This window comes from Tauraco erythrolophus, chromosome 6 (genome assembly GCF_009769465.1).
Source record: "Tauraco erythrolophus isolate bTauEry1 chromosome 6, bTauEry1.pri, whole genome shotgun sequence".
Classification (NCBI taxonomy): domain Eukaryota; kingdom Metazoa; phylum Chordata; class Aves; order Musophagiformes; family Musophagidae; genus Tauraco; species Tauraco erythrolophus.
In genome coordinates, this window is record NC_141470.1 from 71,068,518 (window position 1) to 71,091,792 (window position 23,275).

The window sequence follows — 23,275 nt, forward strand, 5'->3', positions numbered from 1 at the left end:
TACTGTTCCGTATTCAACAACAGTAAAAGCAATGTTGGCGGGACAGATGCTGTATCCGCACAGAGTGTGCCTGTCTACCTTTTATTTCATGTTATAATTTAAGATATTTTGATCTTCTACCTTGTGTGCACAGTTACAGTCAGCAAGCTTTGGTGTTCCAGTGTTTTCTGCATGGATATTCGGCCATCGAACCCCGTGTGTGTGCGAGGTACCGCAGCAGCCACGCGCTGTCTGTAAGGAGGACACACACAGCCCGGGGCAGCACAGGCTGGAGGGAATTTCATTTCTGGACACAGTTCCTGCCCTCTCTGCACTAGGAGATACCAAGAACAACCAGCCCCACCATGCAGCTAGTGCAAAAGGTTATCCTTTCCCGTGCTCAGCATCATTTCCTTCAGAGCACAAGCTGACAATCAGGGATAAGCCAAGAGACTCTGTTATGCAGAGGTAGCCATGTCTGAGACATCACCATGAAATCTGCTTTCTTGGAGTCGCTGCCTTTCTCTCTCTGACCACCAAAGCCAGGAATTTGACTAAAAATGCGATGTTCCTCCTGAGGATGACTCATTCCCTTATTTAGCAGGAGTGATAGGGATGCAGCTGAAGAGGTACACAGAACTAATTCAGTCTGTGTCAGCACGCAGCAAAAAGGTGTGCAGCGGCACGTTGCCCTGCAAGACCCTGCTTCTCCACGAACACAGCAGTGCTCAGCTCATCAGCTCAGTGTTTAAGAGAAGGTTGCACTGCCCGGCTGTAGAGCACTCCATGTAAAACATCCCAAGGCTACGTGAGCCAAAGCGTGAGGAAGAGAAAACAGGCCCGTCAGCTGTTCTATTAAATTGTCGCCCATGGACTGGGCGAGATTCTCGGAGTAAGCGGCGCTCGTTCCCACAGCATCAACGATGATGAAGACAGGCTGAGAGAGTTGGGGCTGTTCAGCCTGGAGAAGAGAAGGCTCCGGGGTGATCTTATAGCAGCCTCCCAGTACTTAAAGGGGCTACAGGAAAGCTGGAGAGGGACTTTTTCCAAGGGCGTGTAGTGACAGGACAAGAGGTGATGGATTTAAACTGAAAGAGGGGAGATTTAGATTAGCTAGAAGAAAGAAATTTTTCACTCAGAGGGTGGTGAGGCACTGGAACAGGTTGCCCAGAGAAGTTGTAGATGCCCCATCCCTGGCAGTGTTACAGGCCAGGCTGGATGAGGCTTTGGGCAACGTGGTGTAGTGGAGGGTGTCCCTGCCCATGGCAGGGAGGGTTGGAACTGGATGATCTTTGAAGTCCCTTCCAACCCAAACCATTTTAGCATTCTATGAACAACGCAGTAAAAGCGTGCAGCGCTGCTGTTTCACAGCACTGACGTCCTTCCCACTCTCATTTTGTGCAAGAATTTCTGGGCAATAAAATATCTGAAAACTTCTAATCGATGTATTAGCAGCTTCCTGTAAAAACAGGAGAAAAAGGGCTACGCACAGAAGCCTGCCTTTCTGTTGGGGATTCACCACGTTGTGCAAGTTTAACAAAACTTAATTGCATAAAAGATTGCTTACAGCTTTTAAAGCTGGACTGGAAGATCCGGGCTTATTTCCATACCTAGAAACACAGCAGTGTCTACAATTTAATTTATGCAATATATGATAAATAGTGTGAAATCCAATACATCTCCATTATGTGCAACTGTGTTTATTCCAAATCCAGCTCCAGCTCCAGGTTCGGCAGTGCCTGCTGAAGGACATGAACAGTAGTTTCTTTCTGTCTTATTCCAGGGAGGTCACTCAGATACAAATACTCAAGGTTCCTATAAATATTTAAAAAGAAAAGTCAGCGATTATTATTTAACTGTTAACACAGAAATTAGGCAAAGGATTATTCTTCCATAGTTATTTTGAGTATTTAAAAAAGTTACCGGTTCTAATGGAAGTTGTTTTCTGAAGTGGATGCTTAAAGTTTTTAGCTCACCATAAGTTCAGTCCTTCTATGTAGCTTAGAAGGAGATCCTGGACCCCCCACATCATGAAGCTTCCTTTATATTAAATAGCATTTAATAATTTCAACAGCAATTTAGTAAAAGTTATTTTAACGTAAATTAAAGTAATATAGAAAGTCCTTAATAACAACTTCCTGTAGGATGAAATCCAAGTCACCACATCACCCATTTGTAGGTGTCTACAAACTCCGTGTAACACTAAGCAGTTCCGAGTTACTTTAAGGCCACAGTTACACAAGGCACCTACGGATGTGCGTCAGAGCTACAGAGACTCACGGCATCCAATCCCTACTGCTCCCTAGGCCTGAGAGCTGGAAAACCCACCTCTGCCCTAAGACCTTTCAGGCCACAGTGAGCACGAGATAACTGAGAGATAGGACGTGGCATGAGGTGTAGAAGGACAGGAAAAGTTACAGGACACCATCAAAGCCTGCCCTGAGGAGAAACTGCAGCAGCGGGTCAAGAGTAGAAACCAAGGTGATCATTAGTTACTTATTCTCAAGCAAAACCCACCTCGTGTGCCAGCCTGGAAGGACACTGTCTTGGAATGGTTGTGCGCCATCAGAGAGCACACGTCCTGCTCGAACTTGTGCAGGAATGGACTCAGCATGGGTTACTTCAAGTGTAAATGGGAGATGCTGCGCTCAGCTCCGAAGGCAGGAGCACAGCTGTGGATTCACATACTGCAGCGGATGATTCCAGCTTTCTCAGCTGCTGCACACCAGCCTTAAAAGGCTGATTAATAGGCCTGTGTTAACCCACACATCTTTTCTGAGCTATCCACAACACTGTCTTCAACCACGCCTGAAGAAACGTTTCCTGCAGCAGCTGTCACTCAGGTCGGTCCCTGGGCCCAGCCACCCCACAGCCCCACACACATCTGAAACAGCCCCCAAACATTCAGACTTTAGCCTGTCCAGTCAACATAATCCCAAAACCGCGAGGCAGTAACACCTAGGGAGCAAGAAGAGCTCAGCGGCTCACGTACGTCAGCTTGTGAAGTGCAATGATGCCTTTGTCTGTGACATTCCCGCAGGAAATTATCTTCAGCTGGAGAAGACTCTTCTGGAGATTCTTCGTCTCACTGAGCCTCTGCAGACACTCATCCTGTATGTACATACACTTCTGCAGCTTGATTTCTGTAACATGTTCAAGGCCATCTGGAAAGACAAAAACGAGGATTTGCTCCAGAATACCAGGAACCACCCGTACCGCTTGTCAAGTTCTCACTCGCCAATTTAGGAACTGCCTCCAAACCCACACAGCAACACAGCGAGGCCGTAACGCCCACTGAAGTTCCAAAGTCCCTTCATGGGACTTCAAATAGATGGAAACCTCGGGGTTTGTATCCTTTTGGTAAGATTCTAAGAGCTTTGACATGGGAAAGTAACAAAAAAAGCTCTACAAGTTTGAAAGACAAACAATGACTCTGAATTAGGAACGTAATAATGCAGGAAATTCAAGGTCTCCTGCCGATAAAAAAAATAAAATGGTCTGTTCCCCATCTTGGCTTTTGTTATTTAAAGGAGACCTGAAACAAACTCTTATATTTTGTAAGAAACTGAGAGCTTGCTGGGTTGGCTTTTTTTGTCTTTGAAGACATCATAAATGCCTGGAGAACAAGCAGTATCATGACTTCACAGACACCAAAAACATCCCTTGGTTTAGAAGAAAAAGAATATTTAAAGTAGTGTTTTTTCCTACCAACTATTTAACTATGAACTCAATGAAATAGTGAATCTTTGTTGCACTTCCTTAGTACTACTGTCACTGCAGGTAAGGGCTGATGAAGTTCCCAATCTCTTTCTCCTTCCAGCCCCAGCAAAATCTTAGGAACTGCTGAATATTTGTAGAGCCATTTTAAGGAAAAAAAAAAAAATCAAAAGCTTTCTCTACATCTTACTATGAGAAAATGACAGAGTTATTCATATTTTGATGCAACTGCAAGAACTAAGACCATTCAGTGTAATCTCGGCGCAGCTGTGTCTACATTACCCAAATAGTCAAATCCTCTGTACATGATGCAAGACTCGGTGGCATTAATTGCTTCTATCTTGTATTTCCCCAGGGGCCCCGTTGGGAGGCCGTTGTAGTCCTGCTGCCACTTCTGGTAGCCCTGATAGCGCACCAACGCACCGCACCGCAACAGCCACTCTGAAGCTGCCCTGTCAGGGCCAACGGCTTCTATACGTTCGTAGTCCACCCTGCCAAGACAGGAGCACCCACACGGTTTCTATCATGTGATTATCAGATTTACTGTCTTCACCATAATAATCCTGCACTACAAATATTTGGGTATGTGCATGATAAGATGTCAGAAAAGTAAGAATATGATTTACTGGAAGTGGTTTATATATAATTATGTGGATTGTGCTGGTTCTTAATCAGTCTGGCATAAGGTTTTTTAAAACTTAAGTGGCAGTTACTTTTGGTAAAAAAAGAAAGAATGCAAATGCAACTTGACTTGGCATGTGTTAATCTTTCTAATTGATTGTTTCCTTCCATGTCTGTAAGGAGAAGGAAAAAAGCCTTTCTCTACCCAGAATAAGGCTTTACAACAATTGCAAATTTGTCTCCCAAACATATTTTGATTATATAAAAACTGAGCATTGCCTGACACGTGTACGTTGTCATTCCTAAAGCCTTCTCAAGAATTACAGTATTTCAAAAAGACAAACTTCAGGAATTAATTAAAATCCTTGGGTCCATTCAGGAAAGGGTATCTTTCTTAATCTGGTGAGACAGAAGCAGACACCTGGAAGAGAATCCTGTCTGGTTGAGCTTCTTGCTCCATTACAGCCATCAGCTGCACCATGCAACCCTTTCCACAGAGCTAGAAGACATAAGGCAAAACTATTAGCTACTGGCACAAGTTACGGGCAGAGAAAAAGTTTCACAGAGAAACTCCTTCTAAAAGTAAACGTGAAGCCCTTGTGTGGCTGAATCACACTGTAAACAATGAGTGGGTTAGATGCTTTTCTAAGTCCTTCCAGTACTTAAAGGGGGCTACAGGAAAGCTGGAGAGGGACTTTTTACAAGGGCAAGTGGTGATAATACAAGGGGCAATGGATTTAAACTGAAAGAGGGGAGATTTAGATTAGATCTAAGGAAGAAATTCTTCACTCTGAGGGTGATGAGGCACTGGACCAGGTTGCCCAGAGAAGCTGTGGCTGCCCCATCCCTGGAAGTGTTCAAGGCCAGGTTGGATGAGGCTTTGGGCAACCTGGTGTAGTGGAGGGTGTCCCTGCCCATGGCAGGGGGGTTGGAACTGGATGATCTTTGAGGTCCCTTCCAACCCAAACCATTCCGGGATTCTATGATTCTAAGTAAAGTGGGCACTGGCTTAAACGCAGTTGGGGTCAAAGGAAGAGCAGCATTTAGGGGGTGAATCCACATGGCCAGCTTGGCTCAGCCAGCACCAGGAGGGGAGCAGAGCACACCCCTTCCTCTGGAAGGCCATGGCTTTGCAGCTGGAAAAAGGTACGGAACAACCCCTGCCGAGCATCCACATGCCACTTAGGGAAAAGAAAAGCACTGATAATGGAAAACGTTCTCTCCAGCCCCGGGACTGGATGCTCCCCGCCTCACACAGCGGACCCGCGGGACCCGTTATCGGGTTCTCCACACCGACCCGCTCTTACTTGTTGAACACGGCGTTCAGCCATCCCCAGAAGCGTCTGCGGGCGCCCGGCGGCAGCTGGCGCAGGCTGCACGCCGGCTGCACCAGTCTTCCCAGCAGCATCGCGTTCTCGAGGAAAAGGAGAGAGGGGGAAAGGGAGATGTGATCGGGAGCGTCAGTCCCGGCTGCCGAAGCGGCAGGACAGGCGGCCCGCGCCCAGCTGCCCCGGAGGCCTAACCGGGTCTGTCAGAGGGCGCAGCGCCCGGACGGGGGGGGCCCCACCGCCGCCCTCCCGGGATCCCCTCCCGCCGGGCTGCCCCTAAGCGTACCGTAAGGGCGCACCGACCCCACCGCGCCCGCCCCGGCCTTCCCGGGCCGCCCCTCACCGCCGGCGCGGAGGAGGAGCCCAGCGCCCCGTGTATCACCGCCCCCAAGATGGCGGCGGCGCTGCGGCGGCGGGCGGCTAGCGGGGCCGCGGCGCTGTGGCGGGGCCCGCGCCGCCAGCGAAGGTGAGGCCGCGGGGCGGGAGCGGCCCTGCCCGAGCCCCCTCAGCGCTTCCCTCGGGGCGGGAGGGCGGCTGGGGGGGCTGTCGCCGCTCCCTCAGGGCCGGGGCGGGCGGCGGCAGCGCTGTCGGGGTGAGCTGACGGGCCGCGTCTGTCTCCGTGCAGCACTTTCGACGTGGCGGTGGTGGGCGCGGGCATCGTGGGGCTGGCCGCCGCCAGGGAGCTCGTCCGGCGGCACCCGCCGCTCGCCTTCGCCGTGCTGGAGAAGGAGCGGGAGGCAGGTACGGTGCGGGGGAGTCTTCCTCACCCCCGTGTGCGGGGCTGCGGGTGTCCGGCTGGGAGGAATCTTTCCTGGAGCGCACGCTCGCCAGAAGCTCGGTGTTTCCTGAACATGGGTCTAAAGGGGAGCTCTGCTTTCGGGTGGGCGAGCCGCAGTGGGAGAGCATCTCCTCTTGTCGCTGAAGCGGGTGGGGGATTCCCCTCCACCCCCCTGGGAAGAGCATCTTCGCTTCCAGGCACCGCTGGCTCTGCCCCGACTGGGGATTTCTTCCTCCCGTCTCCCAAGGATCCGTCCTTCCGTGGAGAAGCAGTGTCATCGGGCTGCGCCTCGCTGCCGGGACTTCAGTTAGGACTTTATGTTAAAAAAGACGGGAAAGTGGCAGGTGTTACTGGCCTGGGCTCCAGCAGCAGCAGGGATTTCAGGGAAAAAGACAAGGAGGGTGAAGGACTCAAGTGAGGAGCGGTGCAAGTGGCAAAGGGACAAGGGCAGGTCCAGTTTAGGAGCGGGAGACAGAGAGGATGAGCTGAGGAATGGTGCCAGGACGGCTTTGTGGTGGGGCATGAGGAGAGGAGCAAACGGTGGTTGGTGGGTAGAGAGGGAGGGTTGGGAAGTGCAGCTGCTTGAAAATCATCGAATTTGGGTTTGAATGAGAGAACCCTCATAGAATGAGGGTTGGAAGGGACCTCAAAGATCATTCAGTTCCAACCCCCCTGCCATGGGCAGGAACACCCTCCACTACACCAGGTTGCTCAAAGCCCCATCCAGCCTGGCCTTGAACACTTCCACGGATGGGGAAAATGTCGGGGCTGTTCATTTGGGCAAAGTCTACGCCTGTCTGTTAATTGCCAGAACTGCAAACCACAGTCCTTTGCCCTGTGTCTCGAGATATCCTTGTCTGTGTTGTGCAAGGTGCTGTCATTTGCATGGGAGGTCAAAGACAAAGAACCAACATAGGGATAACTGGGAAGTTGTCCTTGTTACTGACTCAGCGTTAGCCAGAGTAAAATGGCACAATTCCCAGTGTTGCCTGCTTACACGGGACACAGGAAATCTTGAGGCACTCTGCCCCTGGGCGCCTGTCCTGGCTTTGAAATAACAAAGAATGAGCCCTGTTGCTTCATTGTTTGAAAGCTTTTCTTGCTCACTCAAGTTCAGGTTCATCATAAGCAGTCTTTTCACACCACGTGCTTATGCAGGTGCCATTACTCAGGGTAGGTAGGAGCAACCCCAAAGGATCACATCAACAGCCAACTCAAAATTTTAAGACCTGTGAGCCCAAGCACTTGCTTTAGATAGCTCCGTCAGCCAGGCTATACGTCACTCTTGAGTTGTTACATGTGTGATACGGAGTGGCCTTTTTATCTCCAAGACAGGGCACACATGAAGTGATTAACAGTTTTGTGAGTTCAAAGCAGGAATGACCTTTGGGCAACAGTATTTTAAGCAGCAGAACGTGCCCAAATGACTTCAGTAAAAATGTTTGTGGTGTTTTTCGCTCCTATTTTACTTAGTTACAAAGAGGAAATGGCGACCTAATCCAGTTCACAAATGCTTGAAAAACCTACCAGGCCTGCCAGCATGTCCAAAGAAACAGACGTTGTGTTAGATGAGGCTTTTTAGGATGCATTTCACTTTAAACATTGACTTTCTTAAAACTAATTTTAATGCATAGAAAATTTTGATAGAGTGGCCCGCAATTGTAGCTCTTGGAGGAAAAACTTGTGTGTTTTTTGTTTTCCTTCCTGTTCATTCGACATGTTGCAAGCTGTGATGGTTTATTATGAACTAGGTCTTGCTGTGTCAGTGTTTTTCTGGCCTTTTGAGACCAAGGGAGGAATTGTGTTTGCTGTGCAGTTGCATTATTTGAGCATCTTTTGTTGTAATGCTTATTTAGGGCAGGACCTCAAATTGTTTGCTCTTCTGACAGCTGAAGTAATTAAGGTATGGGCCAATTGTGGGAACATGTATTTTAATAACGTGTTTTTCCTTCTGTTTAGCTCATCACCAGAGTGGACGTAACAGCGGTGTGATTCACAGTGGGATTTACTACAAACCTGGATCTCTGAAAGCTAAGCTGTGTGTGCAGGGTGCAGCCCTCTGCTACGAGTACTGTGACCAGAAGGGAATACCGTATAAACAGTGTGGGAAGGTATAGGAGCTGTCGTGTGTTCTTACTTCACCTTTGGAAACTGAGACTATAATCTTTGTTATAGCGTGTAACATACGGCTGGTTTTCCTCCTTCTCCTAAGAGATGAGTTTCTGCAACACTTACTACCTTCAGGATGAATGTGCCTTTTTGGTTTCTTCTTTCCAGCAACTCAGACCAGTTTCTTTTCTGGGCCTAAATAATAATTCTCCTTATCTGTGGGCTGAGCTGAAATGTCCCAGGTAATGGTGGAAGCCAAGCCCCATGGACGGGCACCTGTGTAGCTCCAAGAAATACAAAGGCTCTCAGTATGTGCATGCCATCCTTCTTGGGATATCAGGCTCTGAAAAGCCACAATGATTTGAAAACAGCTTCAAATGTGACCCAGCTGTATGCATTTATGCCATGTTACAACCACCTAACAAAACCTGAAATGCTGGGGACAGAAGAGTGGCTGTACGGATTCAGCCTGGGGTCTGCCCAACCCTATGTCGTGTTTCTGGAAGTGTCTGTAAACAGAGATCCAGGAAGGAATGAGAACAGGACTAGCAAATTATTAATTCTCCCAGCTTCCAACTGTTTTCAGCTCGGGTTATTTGCTGAGCCTGATCTGTTTTGTCTGTGGTGACTCTCAATGGATTTCTCTACCAAGTGTTTTTCAATTAAAAGCTTTCGCATCAGAGCATGCTTTGATGAGCAGTTCCAGAGATCAACAACCCACTAAATGAAGAATTACATCATTTTGAAACTGGCTCCTACAAGCTTCATCTGATGGCCCCTACCCCTTCCGTTAGAAGAGGTGGCAAACAGTTGATCTGTGCTCACGCTCTCTAAGTTGCACATCATTTTATGTCTCCTTCTCCCCCAAAGTCGTCCCTTCCAGCTGGTGAGTCTTAGTCTGCTCAGTCATTCCTCTTGGAGAAGCTTTTTCATGACTCCACCCTGTCTTTGTTCTCTGAACCGTTTCTGGTTTAATGAGTCCTTGGTAGAAGATGAGGACCACAACTGTGCACAGCATTCATGGTGTGGTCAGACTCGGGATTTTTGCAGTGAAATAGTAGAGTTCTCTATATTATCCTGTGTCCTTTTCCTCGTTCATCCTAACATTCAATTTAGGGCCTTTTGGCTGTCACTAGGCATTGAGTTGATATTTCCATAGGACAGTCTATCCAAACCCCGAGATCTTGATCCTGAGTGATAACAATGAACTTGGATTCCATCATTTCATATGAGAGGCTAAGACTGCTTTTTCTGTGATCATCATTTTGCATTTATCTGCATCAAATTTCATCTGCCGTTTCGTTAGTCGCTCCTTCACCTTGGAAGGTCCTTCTGCAGTTCTTTACAGTCAGCTCTTGTCTGAACCACCTCGAGTCGCTTTAGACCATCACCTGACTTTCTCATCACCCTGGTTGCCCCTTTCCAGGTTGCTCATAAACATTTTGGACAGCACAAGCCTTTCTCTTGAAAGCACGATGCAGACTCTTATCTGATGTGACAAGTGCTACTTCAGGGCCCCCTGGCTCAGCACCCACTGGGAGCCGGGTGCAGGTCTCTCCCAGCTCTGGGGTGCAGAGCAGTGTTCCCTGGACGTGGCAGTGTGATGGGCCCTGCACTGGTGCGGGTGGCAGTTGTCGTGGCCAGGCTCTGCTCGGTGCTGTGTTCATGCAGGGCTCTCTCCGCAGCGCTGGTCACAAGATGGCACTGTGGCTTCGTGCAGCACTACACCTCTCAACTCAAAGCCCCAAGACAGCAGACCTGCTCTGTAGGAGACAGTTTGAGCTTGGGCAGAGCTAGCACTGACCCAGCAGCATTGTTGGTCCTTTGCTGACACTGAGCTTATGTAATTCCACATCTCCTTCCCCAGCCGTGTTTATTCCAGGGAAGATGGTGGTGAGGCTTTACAGCTGGTTTTACATAAAGCAGCCCCAGGCTTGGAGAACTTAGTGCCTTCTCAATGTGGAGATGTCTGTGCTGCCAGACCTGAGCGAGGCCTGGAAGTCGTATGGTCTGTGCAAACCTGGCACAGATAATTCATAGCCTGGATAAATCTCTTGAGATAGTTGTAAGCTAACTGCATGGTTAACTGAAGTGAAGCTGGTACAATTCAGTTTAGACACCATGTCAGAACATGTCTTTTCTCTTATCGAGACTGTTTGAGATTTGTACATCTTGGGTTAAGTTCAGTTTTATTTCTGGAAGAATCCCAGTGGCTTTTTAAAAATCATTTTCTTTTGCGTTCCAATTTGTAGTTTCATGGTACTTTTAGCAAATACTATCCATTAATAGTAACTTAAACTACAGTTTAACATTTGTTTTTACTCTTCTTAATACATTAGTGCTCTCTCAGGAGTGATAGGTATTTATAGAATCTTGTGCAACTAATGGCACAAATCATATTTTCCCCTCCTTGAATTATAATTCACTGTTCACTCATTCACTGTTGCTTGCTTGTTAGCTTGGGCTTGATGCCAAACCTGACCTGGCTCTGTGTATTTTGCTCACTGGTGTGCCTTGGTATCTTTTTTTCTGAAGCTGATTGTAGCCGTTGAACAAGATGAAATTCCAAGACTGAAAGCTCTGTATGAAAGAGGGCTGCAGAACAACGTCCCAGGTCTGAAACTGATTGGAGCAAAAGAAATACAAGCAAAGGAACCCTTCTGCAGGGTAAGGGATTTTGCTTATTTTTTTGGCTTACAAGACTTCAGTTTCTCAGATGTTATTTTTTTAATATAACATAAATATATTTCTAGCCTTGAGATAATTTGCATGGGTGACAAGTTCAAAAGAGCCTGAAAACCAGAAGAAATAGAATTTTCAACAAAACCAAATGTATCCATGTATTTCTGGAACTTTTTAGCTTAGCTCAGTCCTTGATATGCATTTGCCATTATGCACATATCACATCAGGTCTAACACAACATAAGGTGATCCTGTAGAATCTTTCTTGGTGACACTGACTTTCACCTCACGTTTCTCCTGCTCACCTGTTCTCATTCTCCTGTTTGTCAGTCCATAGTTCATCAGCTCTCTGGGTGCTGAAGTCACAAAGAGCTGCTGCTGCTGCACTAATTGCAAATGATGTGGTGGCTGTTTCGTAAGGGCCAGTGTTCACAAATCAGAGGGCGGGTAATCCATTTCACTTGCAGCCTACAAAAGAAATGAGAATTATTTAAGTCCAAGTAGGAGACTCTATAGTCCCTTAGTCCCTGTGCAGGACTGATTTTACAGGCAAATGGACAGAGCCTACAAATTGTTCAAACTTCATCCTTTCCCCAGCTTTACACAGAGGTGTCCTTGCTGATGTATACGCTCAGGAACAGAAAACTAGTTCTCCCACCAATGACAATGAGTGATTTTTATTTTATCTTTAATTTTCTCCCCCTTCTCCTGCACGTGTGTTTTTGGGGTTGATAGGCAGATTTTCCTTTGCCCAGGTTAGAGGTTGTGTATCTGAGTTTATGCTGAGATGGTTCTGCTCCTTCCCACTAAAATTATTTAACTTACAGTAAAGCTTCATAATGCAGCAGTGAAAATTCCTTCCCATCTGCAAGCATGGATTTGAATGGAGCCAGTTTCAATCCAGTTGCTTCCTACACGTGTGGTTGTTATGCAGCACTTCTCAGAGTGTTTATTTTCATAGCAGAAGTGTGAGTAGTTTATGAAATATGGATTTGTTGTTGTTCAGTATATCTTTGAGAGGAAAATCTGGATATAAATTCCCCATATTGTCTCATCTGGCAGCTTGCTGTTGGTGTAGCTGCATGACTCATTGCTTATGAGTAGTTACAGGTAGAGACAAAAATTTTCTGGAGAGGAATCTTTTTTATCTTTTTTTCTTGTGAACATTTTGTGTCTGCTTCTTAAAACATTCTTTGCATGTTCAGGATCCAGGTGAGCATTTACTTCTGTCAATGAGTAGATTCAGATGGGTCTTACTTCGTTTTCTTTAGTTTCCTGAGCTGAGGCCTTTCCTCGTAAGCAAAGGGAACCTAAATGGTGTTATAAAATTTGATATCAGGTGGAGAGGAAGGTTTTGCGTAGGATACAGTCTTACCAACCGTTCTGGTTGTCTTGGGCATGTAACTGGCTCCTGCTGTTGTGGTCTCTGAGTGGCTGACACTAACAAGTGTAGTTACACTTGCAGCGCATCTCTGAGATAAATCAGTCCCACTATCCTTATTTTATAGCCAGAACTGGGGAAATATTGTGATGCCATTAGCATGATAAAAATTATGTGAGAAACTGGGTCTTTTTGGTACAAAGATAGTAAATGTCTATGAGAAACGTTCAAAACTCTAGTTACACGCTGGGCTTGAACTTTGCTTTCTGCTAAGACACGTGTAGGCTGTTGTCTGATTCAGAAGAGACTTTTCTCTCTGACGTGCAGCACAGTAAGTGTTGAGGTGACATCTTTTAGCCTCGCAGGGGGCATTGGCAACAGCCACTGTGACCAAGTGACCACCTGAAGGTAGAATTGCATAGTGTATGGTGAAAACTAAGTACCTATTAGCTGCAGCCAAGGTTAGGTAACCTGTTTTGTCATTGAGTGCTTCGTTGAGAAGACTTGTTTATGCTAGACCAGTTACGCTATCGCTTAATCCACCATAAGTAGTTTTCACCGTGTTTGTTGTCAGCAAACATGAACACTGGAGCTGGCACATGGAGAGACTAGGAATGAGCAGCCAGAGATGGGGAGACAGCGGTACTCCCTTCTCAACAGCCATACACGTTATTCTGGATGAAATATTCTCTGTTTTGAAGACCAAGGTCCACATGCAGCCTTCTCTGTTCTTCTGTACCTTAATACTGTTGCAGGGTCTGATGGCCCTTGATTCTCCATATACTGGCATCGTGAACTACAAACAAGTGGCCCAGTCCTATGCTGAAGACTTCCAGGAAGCCGGTGGGACGATCTTGACTGATTTTGAAGTTACAAACATGGAAATGGCTAAAGAAAGTTCTTCAGAAAGTGAAGATGGTAAGGCTGGTTTTTTTTGCCCTCCGTTTACTACCGTCCTGCCAAAGATCCTGTTCAAAACACGTTTGCTTTAACTGAAATCACATTTCTGAGCCTTTCTGTCTCACAGGGAAGAGACAAAAGGCAAAATTACGTTAGTGAGAATATTGAACAAGCTCACTTTTTTTTCTTTTTTTTTTCCCCTCCAGACAGGTCACCCTTCAGCTGAAACATTTTAAGCTGATGGAAAAAAATGATAGTAAAATTGAGAAAGAAGGTTGTTCAGATTTAACTGAATATTGCATGTGTATTCTTGTGATAGTGCTTTTTCTTTATCCTGGAAGGCAGGCTGGATCTGTGCTGGTACACGTACGGAAGAATAAAAAACCTCCTGTTAGTTCATAAATACAGTTATGTCCAACAATATCAGTTATGTTGACACTAGTTGCTCCATAGCTTGGAGATTTTCCAGTGGAAGAACCCTTAATTGTGGCAAGTTGCTCGTTCAGTCAGTTTTGTGTTACATATTCTGTTCACTCCTTCTCCTGTCTAATTCTTTTCCAGGACTGAAATACCCGGTCATTGTTAGGAACTCAAAGGTAAGAACTAAGTCGAAGATTTAATTGCTTAATAGGGAGCTATTTCTTCTATTCTTGAGAATTTTAGTTGAGTCCTGGTGGATTAATCAGCTCTCTAAAAAAGTTAAAAAGCTGCTGTTCAGTTGCATGCTCACTGTCATCTACACTGCTTTTGTGAAACAGCTGCAATTGGTTCTTAACAGTGAGCGTGTTCAGATTTTACTGTGTACTGGGAATAATAATGAAACTCTAACTCTGCTGCCTGATTTATGTTTCACTGTTTATGTTCCTTATCTTCTTTATTTGCCCATTCTTATGCTTGTTGTTTCCAAGGACTTCCTTTAGGACTAACTCATTTGGTGAGGAACACCTATTTGCATGTTTGCTTTTGGTCTTTGGTGTCTATAAAAATGATAAGGAGGCATTTAGAATCATTTTATCATCAGAAAGCCACAAGCTAATTTAGTAAAATGAGTACAAGTGAGTTAATGCTGTACAGGAGATGTAGTTGTAATCTTTTCACCTTCAGGAGAGAATATCTGGATTCTTCTTTGGAGGAGGGAGGGAAAGACAAAGAAAACCAACCTCACTCCCCCCCAGTAAGTTTTTTAAGTTAGTGCTGGTGCTTTCTTGTTCTAGTTCTGCTCTTTCATTAAAAAGAAGCTTCCAACATCTGTTAGATTCTCTCACCAAATACTGATTTTTTTTTTTTTTAAATTGTTTTATTATTTTTATGGAAACATTTTTAGTCGAAGAAAAACCCCATAGTATTTGAAAACAAATAGCGTGAGCTGTGTAGGTAGATGGATAATAGTTTGTGATTTCCTTTATTTATTTAGATGGTAAGCTGTTTAACTATTTAACAGCTCTCCATTGCTGTGTGCACTACTGTGGGGTAAAACCTGCTAACAGCCTTATTTAACCAAATGTGTTGCGGTTGCGTAGCTCCCCTTCCTATCACCCACCCTCTGGCCACGCCATCCTGGCCAGGGAGCTGCAGGCTAACCTGGCATGAGGGCTCTGCAGGATGGAGAGATGAGGGGGTGCCAGGAGGAGATGGTTTGCTGGAGGAGCAGAGTCTGATGCTGATGTGATGGTGGGCCTCTGCCCTGTGCCGTAAGCGTGTTTGTGTAGTGCACGAGGCTCTTCTGGGAACTGAACCTGAACGGAGCCTGAGAATTGATGGTGGGGGTTTTTAATTGGTTTTTTTCTTCCCCTCCTCACCCCTTTTCTGTAAAGATTCTTCCAGTCCTGCCTGCCCAATAAATTGCTGGTTTGGGATAGTTCTCCTGCAGGGAACGAAGGAGAATATTATAAAGAATTAAATGTTTCTGCCTCTTTTTCGAAATATGATTGGTTTTCTTTCTAGTCTTGACTCATTTTTTTCCACGGCTTGTAGATGATGGGTGGTTTTTTAGTAGATACGTTGAATTTTTGTGTTTTATGTTTTGTTTTGTTGTGTTTCCACAGGGTGAGGAAATCTACTGTCGACACATCGTGACTTGCGCAGGGCTTTACTCAGACCGCCTGTCTGAGATCAGTGGCTGCAGCCCTGAGCCTCGTATCGTGCCCTTCCGTGGAGATTACTTGCTGCTAAAACCAGAAAAGTGCTATATGGTTAAAGGAAATATTTATCCGGTGTGTACTCTCTTGTTTTTCTGTCACAGTGCACTCTAAGAACTGCTAAAACTACAGAAATAAGGACAATATTGTGTAGTTATTTCTGTTAGGCTGCAGACAGTGATGCAGAACATGTGGATGTAGAATCAGTTGCTTTCTGACAGGACAGCTTGTTTTTGTTAATTCCTGAGGAACAGGCAGAAGTACCACGTGGGAAATCAGAATCATAGAATGGTTTGGGTTGGAAGGGACCTCAAAAATCATCTAGTTCCAACCCCCCCGCCATGAGCAGGGACATCTTCAACTCAATCAGGTTGCTCAGAGCCCTGTCCAGCCTGACCTTGAATGTTTCCAGGGATGGGGCATCTACCACCTCTCTGAGCAACCTGGTCTGATGTTTCACCACCTCCAGTGTAAAAAATTCCTTCCTATATCTAGTCTATGGCCAGCCATTTTTTTTTTGTTTGTGTTTTTGTTGGTTTTTTTTTTTTATTAGGGAATGAATGAAACATTTAGCATGATAGCCACATGCCTACAAAAGCCTGGCTTCTTTCGGTGTGTTATAAAATAAATCTGTAGGCAGGATTCAGAAGTCAATGAGGGACAACAGTAAATAATGTGTTACATAGATGTAGGGTTTAATCTTGTGTGCTAATATTCAAAGCTCAGATTTAGATCTTTGCCTCTCAACCTCATCTTCGAATTAGCTTTACTTTGTATGACAAAAAATAGACGTGGGAGGAAAAGAACAAGCTTTCTACCATCTAATATAGACAAATAGCGTGATGAAGGAGAGCAGTTCCAGAGAGAAAGTGAAGATAGCAAGCGAGAAGAGAGAATTTCTAGGGCAGCACTTTTGTTAATTCATGCAGTACGTTGAAATACCGCCTTTCTGAATGTGAACTTTGATTTGCCTGCTAAACGCTGGAGCAGGTTGCCTGAGGGAAGTTGTGGAACCCTGAGCATTGGATGTTTGTCTGACCTCCTCACCTGGGAATGATTCAGGATCCTGGCTTGGGATGGCAGGGAGGAACTGGCTGGGGTGTGGGGGTGCCTTCCAGCCTTGTTTCATGGCTGTGTGAGGATAGCTGGTACCCTTTGCAATTTTTTGTTGTGGCCAAATAAGGTAATAAGATTAGAAATTGCGTGACTCTTAGTGACATATTACCAGAAATGTGATGTTGTTTGTTGAGTGGTTGCATTAAGCTTTGGAAGTATTAAAAACCTATTTTTAACGGGAAAAACAGTGCACTGAATACAGAAGAGGAACATATCTTGAAGCAATTTTTTGTCATAACAATACTGTTTTTTGAGAAATACCCAATCCTTGCTTATTTCAGATTGTAACACAGTCAGCTCTGTAGTCACCTTTTCTAAATAGCTAAAGATCTTGGAGGGCCAGCTCGTGAAGAGGTGTGCTGATTTAATACTGGTATCTGCATATAGGCAGCTTATTTCTGTGTCAGCCTTCGCACACAGTTACGCTGTACGCCATTCGCAAGCAGAAGAGAAACTGCAGATACTTATTATTCTCATTAATCAGGCTTGCTAGCTGCGTGGTGTTCTGAGCAATACAGGAATGGTGAGGTTTTCCTAATATTTTATAACCTATTTTATTGCAGTATAATTACTACTGGTGAATAGCATTAGTGTGTAGTTGGTTTTGTTGTAGGTTGATTTATATCCTGAGAAATCACGTGTCCTTTTTTTTTCTGTTGTTTGTTTTCCTTTTACCTAAGATGCAGTCTAACTTGGCTCTGCTCTGTTCTTCAGTGTTTTAAATTAGTTACGTGCTATACCTGCACAATTAACAAGCAGAAAAAACAGAGCAGGAGCCAATTGTATGGTTGTATGACTCGAGTTTTGTTGTAGTGATTGGAAATAAAATAGCAAATTTACTTCCTTTCTCACTCGTTCATTTAAAAATAGTTATTTCCATCGATTGGGAGGACAGCTCCTTTACTGTGTTTTAGTTTGTTTTATTCACTCTCTCACATGATAAACTGTAAACTCTGTACTTTCCTCCTTACAAATGTTTCCTGGACGAGTTTGTTGACTCGAGCAGTTGCGTGGCTCCGTCTCTGATCCAGTTTGTAACAGCTGTAGTAACTGTTGTATCCCACTTTAGGTTCCCAATCCTCGGTTCCCTTTCCTGGGATTTCATTTCACACCAAGAATGGATGGCAGTGTTTGGCTGGGCCCTAATGCAGTACTAGCCTTTAAGCGAGAGGGCTACAAATTGTTCGACTTCAGCGCTGGAGACTTTTTAGACGCTGTAACATACAGGTAAGATCTTGTCTTTTTGTCTGCTGAACACAGTTATTCAAATGTCGGCTTGTGACTCTGTGGAAGCTAGTTCTTGTCAAAATGCCTGCTTTTGCCAGGTTTTTGGTGTGTTTAAGGACAGTTGTGCTGATAAGGGTGGACTTCTCCAAAACACTTGACTTCATGAGATCTAATATTTGAATTTTCGTATCTCTCAGCTGGTCTGAGAAGGTACTGGTGAGCCGTGTTGCTAGCAGTGGAGCGCTTCCAGGACTGGTTTTGGCCCGATACAGTATAATGTTTTAATCAACCTAGACAATGTGATTTAAATACCTGCAGAGGATGCTTGGAAGAGAGAACACCAAGTGGTCTGAATTGCCATGTCAAACTCTGTCAGACCGTCAGTATACATTTAAAAAATGTCCCAAGTGCTAGGAAATACATTAAGGGCCATGAATGCAGGCCAGGAAGCTGTCTTAGAAAGCGTGTCAGAGGAATTAGGAATCATTGCTAAAATTGCAAACATAAATGAACTGAGTATACGTGTAGAAGTTGAGAGAAATCTTGCTTCTCTATGAGGGGCTGGACAGACCATCACCAAGTACTCAATTTTAGAAATTAGACTTGAAGGAGAATGTGAAAATATTGGGGAGGACCCAAGGAGAGGCTGCAGAACAGGCCAGGGAAGAGGAAAATAGCTTTCTGGCAAACAGCTCAGTTTAATGCAGTTCATTAAAGTAAAGAGTTGAAAGCACCTTGATCACTGTTTATAGATTTTTATACTGGAAGCCTTGAGGAAAGCAAAGCAAGCAAACGAGTTGCAAAGACATAGCAAGATTAATTGACTGAAAGCCGAGAGCTTTATGAGTGTGACAATCTTTTCAGAATGACTGGGGGGAAAAAGGTCTGAAGTGGCACGTCTGTCTTCTCTCGTGCATGTGGGTTTTCAGTCTCTTGCCATTTGACCGAGCCAGAGAAAAATCCTGGCCGTAGGAAGGACTGGAGTTCAGAGTTAATTCTCGAAGAAATAATATAAATGCGATGCTGCAGCTCTCTAAACAAGGTTTGTTGAAGCAGCGAAGGACAAACATAATTGTCAAGGAGAAAGCATGATCGGATTACTGATGTTGGGAATGGGAACTTTTGCCGTGCAGTTCCATTTGCAACCGTCTTGGCCAGCAATAGTTTGACACAGCTGCATTTATCGTGCAGGATTTGTTCTTACTGCAGTTGTTTTTTTCTCTCTACAGTGGGTTGTGGAAGCTGGTGCTGAGAAACTTGTCTTACGGGCTGAGTGAAATGTACAGAGCGTGTTTCCTTAGTGCACAGGTGAAGCAACTTCAGAAGTTCATCCCTGAGGTCACTGTCAATGATGTGCTCAGGTGAAGGAAACTTTTCTTGTTCTTAGCACCCAGTGGCTTGCTAAGTCTCTTACTTTTAACAGTAGCAAATGTAGCATTGGCTTACTGCCTTCCTCCACCAAAATACGCTATACCAAAGCGTAGAAGCATTTAGGTGCTTTCTACAGGAAGGCCTTTTGTATTGTGTTTGCTTGTGTATAGGCAAGTTTGGTAAATATTTGTGTGACTTTCTACACTCTCCATAGGTGAAATTCACAGTTGTGACATATTCACTAAAGAGGAAAAGGTCTCTTTATCCTACAGTGACACATTCAGTAGCCTGAACGTAATCTGAGTTCACAAAGAAAGCAAAACACTAATGAAATTCAGAGGGGAAGCCAGACTGCGAGTTGCTACTGAGTGAATATTGACTTAGTTTAATCATCTCAGTAAAATTGTATTCAGCTTCTTACTGTGTGGAGAGAGAAAGTAATTCCAAGGAGTTTAGAAATGCTAAGGACCTGAAGAGACTTGTGAGGAAAGATGAGGCGTTTAAGTACATGGAGGTGAGTTTAACTGTCCAAACATTTGCAGGGAGAAAATCCAGGATAAGAAAAACTTGAGTGTGGTAAAAGGGAGTTATCCAGCTCAGGCAGTATACCATTGGCATGAAATTCATGTTTGACAAGGCTTGCTATTTCAAAACAAAGGGTTTCCTTTTTGAAAAGAGAAGGCAGGGGGGTGTGTGTGTATGGTGATGAGAGTAACTTCACCACTAGGAAAGATACAGAAGATCCTCTGCTTGGCCCCCTGCCCTTGTTTTACCATAATGACTGTGAGACGTCTCCCACCCTGCCTCACAAGTGTTAAACTTCCCTGTGCTCCCCCAAAAGCCTGACTGGGCTTTAACTCCATAGTCTGTCTTCCTTACTGTTTCCCTGGGCACCTTCTCAAGGTTAGAATAGAATTGATTTTCTGACTTAGGAAAACATCTTCTTTCTCATGGTGAGCTCGTCCTTTATCTCACAGGGGTCCATCTGGAGTGAGAGCTCAAGCCTTGGACAGTGACGGAAATTTAGTCGATGACTTTGTATTTGATGGAGGCAGCGGAGATATTGGAAGCAGGATTCTCCATGTCAGAAACGCCCCTTCTCCTGCTGCTACCTCCTCCCTTGCCATCGCAAAAATGATTGCAGATGAAGTGAAGCGAAGATTTGAATTGTGAAGGATTGCCAGGTGCCGTGCGGCGTTACCCATCTTGTACGCGTAGCAGCTTGTCTGCGTTGAATGAGCCCTGCAGCCCTTAATGACAAAGGTAAAACAGGCAACGTGTTGCTTGGAAGGTCCGTGCTGGTACAGCTGTGTGGTGCAAAACCAGCATTGTACATGTGTGCCTTTACCAGCCCACAACTTCATGAATAAAGGAGTTACGGTGCCTGGTAAGATCTTTCTGCGAGAAAGAAGCCAGCAGCCCCGTTTGCAGTCAAGCTTTGTTCACCTGAGCAGCAACAACCTGTGGAGGGGCTGGTGCCAGGCCCAGCGTGAGGGTCTCCCAGGACTGTAGTGGGCCATTGGGTGAAGCTGGAGGAGCCCCTGGGGTTGCCCACACGGACTTGCCTTGCCTCTGGTCTAAGCGTTGCCACCTTCTCGCACTCTGGAGAGGTGGTTGGTCCTCTGAAAAGCCACAAGCGTGGGGTGGTTCTCTGTGTGCTTTGTCTCTGACTCCGTTTAAATTGGAGTCTAGAGTCCCCTAGCTTACATTAAGTAATGAAGATAGAAGGATAAGCCCCGCTTAAGGGTTCTGCTGATATGGAATTAAGGGCTTTATCAGAGACTGAAAACAGTATTCATAGCCTTCTACATGAACACAGAGTATTTCTGAGAGAAATAAGCCCAACAAGGGATTACCAAATCCAAGTAAATTTAGATATGCAATTCAGATATGCTGCCTATCTGATCACTGTCTATTTTTTTATAGAGCTGAAATTAAAATGTATACAGAAACAGTCATTTTTCATTTCATTAAATCTGGCAAGTCAGCAATGATGAGCAACTACTTCAGTGGTTTTGGGTTTTGTGTGGTGGTGTTTTTTTTTCCTTTGAATTACTGAATACTGGTAATGCAAAAGGAACTTATCTTTGTACAGAATGTTGAGCAATCCAGTGGAAATGATCTTTGTAAAAGCAAACGTGAAGGGAGGGAAGCTACAGAAACCTGTCTTAATTGAGTCATATTGCATACTGCTTCCCTTGGAACCCAAACAACAATGAGTCAGGAGCGCTTCCCGTTTCCCTCATGGCTGGCAAGAGGGGAGCTTAGAAAATGCTGGTTACTCTTCTGAATTCTTAACTGATATTTGAAGTTTTATCAAAGGTGCATCTGGAAGAGAGTCTGTGTGGAGAAGGTGCTTTAAACTATAGAGAGGTTTTAAACAAATTTGGCACTAAGCTGAGTATCTTGGTGTGTCCTGCATAAATGCTGCAAAAGGGAATTATGTGGCCCCGGGGGCAGAGTACTTCAGAAAACTGTTAAAGGAGATGTTCGCAGGATGTTGGGCAATACAGATAATTGTGGGTACTTTGCTACCAGGCAATTCGCCATACTCATTTTTTTTAAAGTTACTTTCCCTACTCTGACATGCATGCGGGAGTGTGTTGGCATAGGAGGTCAGGTGTGCTGGCTGATGTTTTTACTGTACAGAGCTGAGCTGCTTTTGAGAGAGAAAGGGCTTAACCTGTCTTTTTTTTTTTTTCCTTTTCTTTTTCCTGGTGACACCTACATCACCAGAAATTTCCTTTTACTGGAAATTCAAATAATAAGCCGTTCAAATAAAAGCTTTGGTCATTATTCTTAGCCACAATGGACACTAGATAGAGATTTAGATGTTCCAAATGCTAAAATGCCATATGGCTGTATGAAAGTTATATCTTCACAATGGAACAATCATATCTTCACTCCTCACCAGAAGTGTTGCCTATCAACAGTAAATACTACAAAAGGATTGCAAAAGCAGCTTCCTCCTACACAAGGTGTGGCCCTAACATGTATTAACAGAATAAAGAACATTGAAATGTAAAGCAGTCATGTACTATGGTGAATCTTAAGTCAGCACTTTTCACTGTGCAGCCTGCACTCTCAGGAGATGATGGTTTTGTGGTAGAGTTTAACTGAAGCTTTTAAATGGTGAATCTTTATGTAGCATTCTGTGAATCATAGAATCAGAATGGTTCGGGTGTGAAGGGACCTTCAAGACCATCTAGTTCCAACCCCCCTGCCATGGGCAGGGACACCTTCCACTACACCAGGTTGCTCAAAGCCTCATCCAGCCTGGCCTTGAACACTTCCAGGGATGGGGCAGCCACAACTTCTCTGGGCAACCTGTGCCAGTGCCTCACCACCCTCAGAGTGAAAAATTTCTTCCTTAGATCTAATTGAAATCTCCCCTCTTTCAGTTTAAATCCATCACCTCTTGTCTTATCACTACACACCCTTGTCCAAAATCCCTCTCCAGCTTTCTTGTAGCCCCTTTAGGTACTGGGAGGCTGCTGGAAGGTCTCCCCAGAGCCTTCTCTTCTCCAGGCTGAACAACCCCAACTCTGTCAGCCTGTCTTCACAGGAGAGGGCTTTCTGGGCTGCCAGCTCACATTGCCAGCTCATGTTGAGCTTCTTGTCAACCAACACCCCGAGTCCTTCTCCTCAGGGCTGCTCTCAATCCGTTCTCTGCCCAGCCTGTACTTGTGCTTGGGATTGCCCCGACCCACGTGCAGAACCTTGCACTTGCCCTTGCTGAACTCCATGAGGTTTGCACAGGCCCACCTCTCCAGCCTGTCCAGGTCCCTCTGGATGGCATCCCTTCCCTCCGGCGTGTCCACCACACCACATGGCTTGGTGTCATCTGCAAACTTGCTGAGGGTGCACTCGTTCCCACTGTCCATGTTGCCAACAAGGATATTTATATTTTTAGAGATAACGTTATAAA

At 45.1% G+C, this 23,275-nt stretch overlaps 2 protein-coding genes across 2 annotated transcripts; one reads left to right on the forward strand and one right to left on the reverse strand.

Moving 5' to 3' along the window:
* Positions 1-1,663: 1,663 nt before the first annotated feature.
* DMAC2L (distal membrane arm assembly component 2 like) lies at positions 1,664-5,967 on the reverse strand. The gene is made up of 5 exons (XM_086613697.1): positions 5,932-5,967; positions 5,625-5,731; positions 3,979-4,187; positions 2,972-3,143; positions 1,664-1,794 (listed from the first exon to the last, which is right to left on the reverse strand). Exons 2-5 carry the CDS (start codon positions 5,723-5,725, stop codon positions 1,680-1,682), a joined length of 597 nt encoding a protein of 198 aa, XP_086469823.1. The 5' UTR covers positions 5,726-5,731; positions 5,932-5,967; the 3' UTR covers positions 1,664-1,679.
* Positions 5,968-6,037: 70 nt separating this feature from the next.
* L2HGDH (L-2-hydroxyglutarate dehydrogenase) lies at positions 6,038-21,367 on the forward strand. Its single transcript, XM_086613129.1, has 10 exons — positions 6,038-6,111; positions 6,271-6,386; positions 8,383-8,534; positions 11,068-11,199; positions 13,351-13,513; positions 14,057-14,091; positions 15,541-15,708; positions 17,819-17,976; positions 19,206-19,337; positions 20,325-21,367. Exons 1-10 carry the CDS (start codon positions 6,038-6,040, stop codon positions 20,518-20,520), a joined length of 1,326 nt encoding a protein of 441 aa, XP_086469255.1. The 3' UTR covers positions 20,521-21,367.
* The last annotated feature ends 1,908 nt before the right edge of the window (positions 21,368-23,275 follow it).

Excerpts from the sequence above, each read along its gene's own strand:
- L2HGDH (XM_086613129.1), top strand. The coding sequence starts at position 6,038 with ATGGCGGCGGCGCTGCGGCGGCGGGCGGCTAGCGGGGCCGCGGCGCTG. Across the intron at positions 6,112-6,270 it reads GGCCCGCGCCGCCAGCGAAG|CACTTTCGACGTGGCGGTGG; the intron begins GTGAGGCCGCGG and ends GTCTCCGTGCAG. Across the intron at positions 11,200-13,350 it reads CAAAGGAACCCTTCTGCAGG|GGTCTGATGGCCCTTGATTC; the intron begins GTAAGGGATTTT and ends ATACTGTTGCAG.
- DMAC2L (XM_086613697.1), bottom strand. The coding sequence starts at position 5,725 with ATGCTGCTGGGAAGACTGGTGCAGCCGGCGTGCAGCCTGCGCCAGCTG. Across the intron at positions 4,188-5,624 it reads CTGAACGCCGTGTTCAACAA|GGTGGACTACGAACGTATAG; the intron begins GTAAGAGCGGGT and ends CTGTCTTGGCAG. Across the intron at positions 3,144-3,978 it reads CAGAGGATTTGACTATTTGG|ATGGCCTTGAACATGTTACA; the intron begins GTAATGTAGACA and ends TTGTCTTTCCAG.